The sequence below is a fragment of the Mesitornis unicolor genome, unplaced genomic scaffold (genome assembly GCF_000695765.1).
Source record: "Mesitornis unicolor isolate BGI_N332 unplaced genomic scaffold, ASM69576v1 scaffold11656, whole genome shotgun sequence".
NCBI classification, from domain to species: domain Eukaryota; kingdom Metazoa; phylum Chordata; class Aves; order Mesitornithiformes; family Mesitornithidae; genus Mesitornis; species Mesitornis unicolor.
In genome coordinates, this window is record NW_010190343.1 from 55,302 (window position 1) to 64,936 (window position 9,635).

The 9,635-nt window shown below is 36.1% G+C and overlaps 1 protein-coding gene across 1 annotated transcript in view; it reads left to right on the forward strand.

Moving 5' to 3' along the window:
• The window catches only part of LMBR1 (limb development membrane protein 1), a 64,890-nt gene extending 55,255 nt beyond the window's left edge, over positions 1–9,635 (forward strand). The window contains exons 12-18 of the mRNA XM_010186376.1: positions 527–603; positions 844–921; positions 1,792–1,865; positions 2,122–2,212; positions 3,700–3,766; positions 7,438–7,599; positions 9,506–9,635. Of these exons, the coding sequence (XP_010184678.1) occupies positions 527–603; positions 844–921; positions 1,792–1,865; positions 2,122–2,212; positions 3,700–3,766; positions 7,438–7,599; positions 9,506–9,588 (632 nt within the window). The 3' untranslated portion in view covers positions 9,589–9,635. The remainder of the gene's footprint in view (positions 1–526; positions 604–843; positions 922–1,791; positions 1,866–2,121; positions 2,213–3,699; positions 3,767–7,437; positions 7,600–9,505) is intronic.

The following is a 9,635-nucleotide window of genomic DNA, read 5'->3' on the forward strand; positions in this document are numbered from 1 at the left end:
GGAGTTTGCATTTGTGTTATGTGCAGAACTAAGACTGGTAAGAAGAGGTTATAGCATTTTCTTTTTAGACACATGAGTGAAGTGCAGTGAGTTAGTCTTATCTTTCTTGACTTGTGTTACAAGAGGAAAAGACTGTTTAAATATTTGAAATTCCCTTCTGTCCCATTAGGTCACATAAAAATATACACGTAAGCAGCATATTTTAAAATAAATTATATTTTAAACTTTGTAGAACTGCTGTCTGCTAGGGAAATGTTGTGGTTAAACACACCTGTAAATAAGAAAGAAACATGTGCTTCTGTATGTGTCCCCAGCCTTCTTCTAGAGGGGCTTCCTAATTTTGGCACTGCTTTCTACAGCTCTTCAAGGTGGATATCTTAATGAACTGATTGGTGTCAGATCAAGATAAGATTGCTCTTGTTACCTGTAGTTACAGTGAGAAATTATAGATATCTGAATGATTTTTACATGTTTTATTCTATGGTGATCTATGGTATTATGCTTCTGTCTTTTCTCTTCTGAACAGAACGGCGGAAAAAGGCTTCTGCGTGGGAAAGGAATTTAGTCTATCCAGCTGTTATGATATTGCTGCTGATTGAGACAGTAAGAAGTTTTGCTCTTTTTTTTTCCTTTTTCCCGAACAGAAATATGGAGAATTCTTTGGTCATTTGGGGGAGTAGTTTTAAAATTTTTGAGGGATGTTTCTTGAAGCAACAAACTTGTTATTTTTTTCTTGACTATTTTAGAAGAACTTAACGTTATGGAATCTGATGAGGATAACTGTATGCATTTTTAAAATGTGGAATACCTTTAAATAACAAGACTGTTTTTACTTCTTTATAGTCCATCTCCGTCCTCTTAGTTGCTCTCAACATTCTTTACCTGTTGGTTGATGAGACTGCAATGCCAAAGGGATCAGGGGTAAAGTAAAATTCTCTTATGATTTCTATAACTTTAGTAATGCTTTGGAGCCCTCACAGAAGTTCACGTGAGAACTTTTGCTTTAGTATCATTGAAACTAATGAGCTTCAGCCTTCTAGGTTTTGGTCTTGTGCATACATAAACATTTATTACATGTCTTGTTATAGCCAGTTCTTAATGAAACTACTCTAAATTCTTTATGAAGATACAGTGATTCAGTGAAGAAAATCAGTAATCTGGGGTTTGCATTTTACTTTTGTCTCCTACTTTTATACAGTCTGGAATTCTTCAATTTAAGAAACTATGTGAAAAACCAATATGAAGAACCTCTCTAGCATTTGTTCCTCTTAGAAAATATGACATATTTTCATCCTTTATGATAAAAATACTTCAGGAAAGTAAAGAACCGTAGGTTGAGTAGTAGTGTCTTTAATTACGAGGAGGATTTTATTAACTTCTTATTGCTTTCCTCTGCGTAGAGCTGTATGTGAGCTTGCAGAGCTATAAAAGGTGTTCAGTGGTGCTGGCCACTCTGTCTGTGAACAACTACAAGCGTCATCTTTTCAGACCTCTTTTTTTAGTTTCCAAAGTGTGGAATATGTATAAAATGCAGCATGGTGGTTAGATGCAGTGTGTATAATGTGAATCATTATATCTGCTGTCTTAGTAATGCATTTCACTCAAGTTTTAAAGGTAGCTGATGCAGTTGCACAGGATAGGATTAGAAATTAGAATATCAGAATGTCCCTTAAATACTGAATTGAGAAAAGGCTGTATTTCTTGTAAGATCAGGTTTTTTGGTCCTGGTAGAAGTTAAATTTATGAACAGTTGCATTTATCTTACTAAATTATGCAAAATTCTCCTTGCAGGGGCCTGGAATAGGAAGTGCCTCCCTATCCACCTTTGGTTTTGTGGGAGCAGCACTTGAAATCATTTTGATTTTGTATCCTTTCTTTAAGAATTCAGTCTGTTAACAAGTATTCTGTCCAGTTTTCTGGGACACTGGTAATTTACTGAGAACACTTGCTTGGAAAGAAGAAAGAGGTAGGGCAGTCCTTCTCAAGCACTCGAAGTGGTTTTTTTTGGTTTTAGTTTCTGTTTTTGTTTTTTTCCTTTGGTTCTTAAGACTTTAGGAGACTGCTGAGAACTTGAGCGTAACTTGCATTCCTTGGAGGTTCCTTTTTCCTTGATTCTCACAGCTATCTCATGGTATCCTCTGTCGTCGGCTTCTACAGTCTTCGTTTTTTTGAAAATTTCACTCCCAGGAAGGATGACACAACTATGACAAAGGTAAGGTAAAGTCTGTGATGGTGATGGCCCCCTCCTCTTTCTTGCCACCCAAGACAAACTGACTCTTTCAGTTAGTAATTGCCCTGAATGGCTCATTTGCAGTGATCAGTATTTGTTTGTAAGCTGCGTAAACACAAACTGGAAGATTTTCAAAATGCTGAATGAGTGGGAAAAAGGATGTGCTCTGTTTAGTTTGGATGGCATCCATTCACTTGTAAAAAGCTGGGAATAGCAGAGCTTGTTAACTAGCTATAGAAAAGCTGGTGAAAGAACTTGTTTCAAAGGAAACCGTATTGCTAATGAGTAACTTTGATTGTGCTAACTGTACTTCAGGGAGCTTGTTTGAAATCTGAAGAACTTGGTTGCTAGAAGTAATACAGACAGAGTAATTCAAATTTGAATAATTAAACTAAAACTGAGGAGGTCTATTCAGCATTTTGCAGTCTGAGGCTAATTTGACTTTCTACAATTTAGCACTGGCTTCAGAAGAACAAATGCGGTTACCTAATGCGCAGGAACACGCTGAGGTTTTTGGCAAAATATTCCCACAGCTGACAAGGGGATGTGATCAGTAACCAAGGAAGAGATGTTCCCTGGTTATAATAATAAAATAAATTATTTTTTTGAATGTGTTTCATTGTTTGTTGTGGTGTTTGGTTTTTTTAATATTAATGGATAAAGACACTTTTACCATAAAATGTTGGAAAGTGAGAAAGTAGGTAAACACATAGGGGTGGTTATAGTGGAGGTAGTGGGAGTAGGGAGTTGGAATGTTCGTAATGTTTTCCATTGTTTGTTTACAGTACACCAGGAATAGCACAGAAATAGTGAATGCACAAATATCTGACTACTTTTAAGAAGTTTTCTGGGTTTTTTTGCTTTTGAATTCTGATGGAATTGGAGCTGAAGAAAGCGATCCCTTGTGAGAGAGTTTCAGTTACTCTTGACAAAGGCTTCACAAAAACTAGAGTAAAATCTAACAGCTGTGATTTTTTTTGGTACTATTTAAAGTAGTCAACAGGCATTCAATTGAAAGGAAGCTCTTTGTTGTCATTTTTTAAATAATGCTAATCCTGCAAGCAGTGGCATACAAAGCTTAAGCTGCTGTATCGGTCGTCTGTTCTAAGCCCATGGAATGGTTCTTTTATTAAAGTTTGCAGGAATTGAGTAAACAGTTGATGCTTTGCAACGTGGTAGTTTTGTATTATTTTGAATCTAAGCACATGTAACACGTTGATTAAAAGCAAATGATTACGTATTTGATTTTTTACAACTCTACTCCTGGATCACCACTTTGTTGTGTAACACCATATGGAAGGAGACAAGGCTAACAATACCTTGTTGTGAATCGCTTTAGGTTCAGTTTGAAGAATGTAACTTTCATCTTGACCACTTTTGGTTGAGTGTTTTGTTGGCTTGTTTTTTTTTTTCTTTTTTCTTCAACAATCCTGTTTATAATTTAAATGCCGTTTGTCACTTTCAAACAGATCATTGGAAACTGTGTCTCAATCTTGGTGCTGAGTTCTGCTTTGCCAGTGATGTCAAGGACACTGGGTAAGTGAACTGGAAGCATAAAACAGTGTAATAAGGGATGTTTAATTGAGTTTTAAAAAATCCCATAAAAAACCCCAACAAAACAAGAAAAAAAAACAGCCTCTAGCTGTACCTTTCATAGTAAGTATTTAATGCCATCACTTTGAATAGAAATAGCATTTTTGTGTGACCTTCTACATCAACATGGGCTGTTGAACATCCATTCCACATACCTGAACTGCAAAACATACTTTCTATTTAAAAAAAAAAAAGCCACTAAGCATTTTCTAGAAAATACATTATTTAAAAAGGCAGGTCAGATTTTAAACTTCTTAAAACAGGAGATGGTAGGAAGAATAGATATGGAGACTGCTTGTTCAGTTTTTGAAGTAGAAAAAGTATTTTAACTGTCTGGAAAGACAAGATGTTTTGTATATTCACTTTGTTTAATTAGGTAATCTTAATTTGAGTTCTTGAAATTAGATTGCAAGGCTATTACATGTTTAAGTAGTGCAGAATAGTTGCAAGTAATGTGAATTTCATTGGCAGTATTAAACAGAACAAACCAAAAATCTTCACCTCGGGCTGTTCAAGTCTTAAGTACAAGCTTAGGAGTTTAAGTTCAGGCTCATGGACCTACTACCCAATAGTTCTGTACTTGATTTTCTTTTCAACCAGAATACTGTCAAATTAAGAGTAGTTAATATATTCTGGTAGCCTATACCGTGTGTTTTCATGCTGTGTGTATCTACAGATGATGCGTTTCATTAGATTTACTAGATCATTTTCATAATAAACAAAAAAAGCCCTGTAATGCATTTTAGAGGGTTGAATGTTGAAATACTTGTTCTAGAGCTCCTGTTTTAAAGATCTGTAGTAAAACTTAACAAAAACGCAGAAGAATAATTCAAGTATTTGAAGTAGTACAGTTTTAAAATATAGCCAGTAAGGTAAAGATCTAAGAAGTAAAACAGCTCTAGCACTTGGAGCAAGATGTTATGTTGAAAAATTAGTGGTGTTGAATAGAATTTTAACATTAGCATTGTGTCCACTAAATGATTGCATTTATCATTTATTTTAAAAATCATTGTTAATGATCTTTGAGACTAATAGTTGATCATAAACGGATTCTGTGGAAGTAAGTATACATGTGGGCTGCATTGTTGTCTCATAGGAAACAGATTAATAGTGAAACTCACTTGAAAAAGACCAACAAATGAAATTCCTGAATAGTTTGCCATAGAGATAAATAAAAGAAGAAAAAAGATGGAACAATTAACACACAGCTAACAAATGCACAGTCACAGCTGTCCAAACAGGATTAATAGAGTGCATTAGAGTACAGTGAGTCATGTGGTGCTTTGCAAAAATATCAACATGTGTTGCACTACACGCTACCGCCCTGTGGCACTGAATGGGTGAAAAGAAAGAAATATGTTAAGCAGATTCATAGTCTTTTCACTTTATTTAAAAAAGCAAGTTTCTAGACTATACAGAGAGATTAGACTTTATCATTATGGGAAAGGTATAAGAGCAAAGTTATCTAATACACGTACTGACCTTTTTCAAGTTTTAAAAACGGAAATGTGAGAAATTTTTTGTTTCATAGCATTCTCATTAAATACATACGTAGTGGATGTCTCTAATCTGTTGTTCTTCTAGAACTCCAGGACAGTTTTTTACTAAAATAAATTATTTCACTAAAATAAGTTAATTTAGCTTTTCCAGAACTTTCCAGCCTTTTAGTAGTGCTTCTTGAAAAAAGTTTCCCACCTGCACTGTATTGCTAACCACTGTGAAACAAATTTGGAGCAGAACATTTAATAGGCAGGAATATAGAAACAAGGAATTACAAAACAAAATTGAATTTTTTAATATACAAAAGCATTCCTAGAATTCTTCTCTTATTATGGTTAATAGTGACTTAAAACCTTTTTGTATGTACAGTCAAAAAATATAGTATTTTTTTTCACCTGAACAATCCCTTTATATTTTATGTGGTAAGTTGTCACCGACGTTATTGGATGTATATTTGTCTCCACTGGAGATGTAGCTTTCTGTTCAGTTACTGAGTAGTCTTTCAGACTACAGTCATGGCATTATTTTTCTGTGGGCTGAGCAGATACTTCTGTAAGAAAGTCAGCAAAAGCTTTTTAACCCTTTTCTCCCACAAACTTACAAAATGGTTTTCTGATGAGCAATGACTTTATTTGTAAGGGGAAAACGGATGTGATTTGCAGACAGTATTTTCTCACCTGCTCCAACAGAAGTGTCAGGCTTTGTTTTTGTTTCTCACAACGGCCGACTCCATTGCTTACGATTCTTCTGAACCCCTTTTGTGTCAGGGAGTATTTTTTGCTTTTCAGAGAACTCTGTACTCGGTTGTCTACCTATCTTGTTTCTTTTCCATTGAAGGTCTGGAAGTCAAACTTAACTTGTAGCTCTGTAGTCTGACTAAAACATTCTCTGCTTCTTTGAGGATGTTCTGAAAGACCCTTTCTGTTTGGCTTCAAGTGTGAAAGCAACTGTTTGTTATCCCCCATCTGCTTACTGGTTGATTCAGTCAGCCAGTTTCTTCCTCTTGTGCTGTGACCTTCTGTGATTTTTTTTGATACTTCTCACTGCCTCCTTGCTATTTTGATCAACTTCAGTATTTTTTTTTCTTTATCATTTGAAAATTCTCCTTCTTTTAATTTTCTTTGTTTCGGCATGTTTTTTGTCGATACTACATTTGACTCCCCTGTTGGTTTTTTTTATTTAATTGACTAACGCTGAGTACAAGAAGCATTGTGTACCTTTTAACATTGACCGGCTCTAAGTCTTGGGTGTCAAGGTACAATTTGATTCAGAAGCGGTCTCAATATTCTGCCCTTTATTCAGTGCAGTCCTTGATGTAGACCTGGCAAAGGAACAAATGGTTCTTCCTCTTCTGCCTTCTGGGATGGACCCTGCAGCTTAGAGACACTTCCACATTTTGAAAAAACTTTGCTCACTTAGCCTTAGTGATTGAGCAGCCTTTGATCAGCACAAAGGCCAATGTCAGTGTTGCGAGGTCCACCGTGAAGAGGACCTGTCAGCACTGTCTTTCAGCCAAACTCTTTTCCTGCTGTGCAAATGCTCTGTGGCCACAGTGGTGGGTAGATCTGGGAGGAAAACTACAGTTGGAAAGAGGTCTTTAAACTTTGCTTTCAAAAGTAGCGACTCTGAAATTCAAACACTTATAAAAGCTTAGTGTTTACTGTAAGATGTTGCGGCTCTTATGGAAAGGTTTTTTTGCTACCGGTATTGTTTATTAAGAAAACCTGCAGTGCATTTCATCCTTCTGTGGAATAGATAAGGATTTCATCAAAACTGAAAATTCGGGCAGTTTTTGTACTAATACTGATGTTTTTCCTAGTTATATTTATTGAAGCTATAAAAGCAAAATTCTAACCTAGAATAAACAATTTACTTCAATGCACATTATTCCATCAATTTACTATGAACCTCAAGAAACGTTTTGATTTATTAGTTTGCCTTACAGTTTTGTAGTGGTCTGTGAAGGGGAAAAGGACCTTGAGATTATTGTCTTGTGTGCTTAACCATGTATCTTAGTGTGTTGTCTGAAAGGATTCTGCTTCTGTATGTAAAAAGTGTTTCTTAAAAAAATGTAATCAAAATTCTGATGTGAATCTTTAATGCCATTTTAACAGGAATCACCAGATTTGATCTGCTTGGAGACTTTGGAAGGTTTAACTGGCTGGGGAACTTCTATATTGTATTATCTTACAACTTGCTCTTTGCTATCATGACAACGTTATGTCTGGTCAGAAAGTTCACTTCCGCTGTGCGTGAAGAGCTCCTGAAGGCATTAGGTAATACAGGGCTAAAAATTCAGTATGTCCTTGAACACTTCCTTTCTCCAGTGTTGATAACTTGATGTGCTGCTGTTAAGGTTCTGTTACAACTCACAGAAAAGTTTTTTTTTCTTAGTGTAAGTTTCTATAAGTTAAGGTGAGAAAAGTAGCACTTCCTAGAGTGCACCTCTACTGGTGGCAGTCAAGTTAAAATCAGATTACTAAATAGGAAAAGGCAAAATGTCTGATAGTGTAGGATTAAAGCCATTCTGTGTTTTTTGAATTTTGAAGGAACAGATTAGAGAGCCAGGGATGTGTAAATCTGTCCACTGGTTTCTATGCTGAAAATATTTTCAGAGAAGTTCCGTTGCTGACTGAGACAGATGATAGGACTATGATGTATATGACTTTATCCCTCAACTTTTAGTTAAGGTCATTTTATAAGAGGACCTTGATTAATCTCTCAGTAGACTTGCATAATCCTACTTTTTGTGCAACTGCTTTGACTGTAAAGGGATTACTTTGTGTAAAGTAATGGCTGTTGCAGAGCTCTGAAGGAAAAAAAATGGACATCAGTCAGCATGGGTTTATAGCAACAGGTCTGGTAAAACTTCAGAGTTTGTCTTAAAGCAAATGATGTAAAAAGATCTATCTTGATAGTTTGTGGCACTTTACTGTATTAAATATATAGTGTTTAATAAAACAATTATGTTGAAAGCAGATTAACAAACTACAGGCATAGCAGGGTAATGGTCATTGGATGGCATCATTCTAGTGAATTTTGTTAGGGATTTGTTTGGCCTCTTGCTATCACATTGTGTACATTTTGTGTAAATCTTGTGGTCAAAATGGAGAAGCAAAGTAATTGGTAGAGGGTTTGCATCTGATACAAGGAGGGAGTTATAAATCCTGAAGAGCGCAGGTTCCTGGCATAATCTGTGTTTGCTTTCAATGCTGTGCATAACCAAGTGTGTGTTAAAAACTGTCACATGGAGTTCAAAGAGTGAGAACCGCAGTTTGTGTGCTCACTTTCCCCCATGCTGAAAACTGTGACACTGAGAACTAGAGGTTGGTGGAGCACAATAGATAATTAGTGGAAAGTAAATTCCTGCTGCAGGCCGGTGATCAAAAGAATTCATGTTATATTGGGACTAACAAACAATACAGTATTGAGTAGATTTGGGGTTTTTTTGTTAGTGCAATCAATTTTGGAATTCCAAGGATGCAAGAAATTTGACTGGGTACATCATGGCACTTCAGTAAAATGTTCAGTGTAGTCTATGCTGAATTGATTTGATAGGAGACATCAGAGAGAAACTGTAGCAAGCAGGCAAGACTGACATCATGCCTCTTGTGAATAAAATATGGCTAAATTTACCGTCTTTCCCCACCTCCCCTCACAAAAGAGTAGTTTAACTCCTTGCCTGAGGCAGGATGTGAGACTTTAATTAGCACTCATAGTAAATGGAGATAAAGAAATTATTAATGACATAGGCCTAAGAGTATTTTAAGACATAAACAGTTCAGAGAGGTGATGTGGTCATCACCGATGATCTTAAGATCAGCAATGGATGCTTTTCAGAAAGATGCTGTAGTTTAAAAGAAATATTTTAGGTAATTAGGTCTTTGTAGGTTGACAAAGGATTGCAAGTCTTTTGCAGTTCTCAACATCTAAGTCTGTGATTTAAGCAATGTGAATTTAGGCTGCTCTCGCTTCCATGTTTTGTCAAAGCAGAAGTCTGTTGTAATGGACTTTTCTCAAAACACAGCTGAGGGAATTTCCCAGAAGAAATTCTTACCGCAGCTAGAGTGTCAGTTCTGGTCTTCAGTAAATGGGAAACAGAATTTGGTTTGTCTGCACTCTTGAATAGCTGTGTGCAGGAAACGTGGAAGAAGCTCAGTTTTTTCTTGTTACGTTTTGCAGGATTAGATAAACTTCATCTGTCGAACAATCCAAGAGACTCGGAGACTAAGCCGTCTGCGAATGGGCATCAGAAAACACTGTGATTAACACTCGCCTGCAGTCAACAGAGCTGAAAACATCAACCTCATGG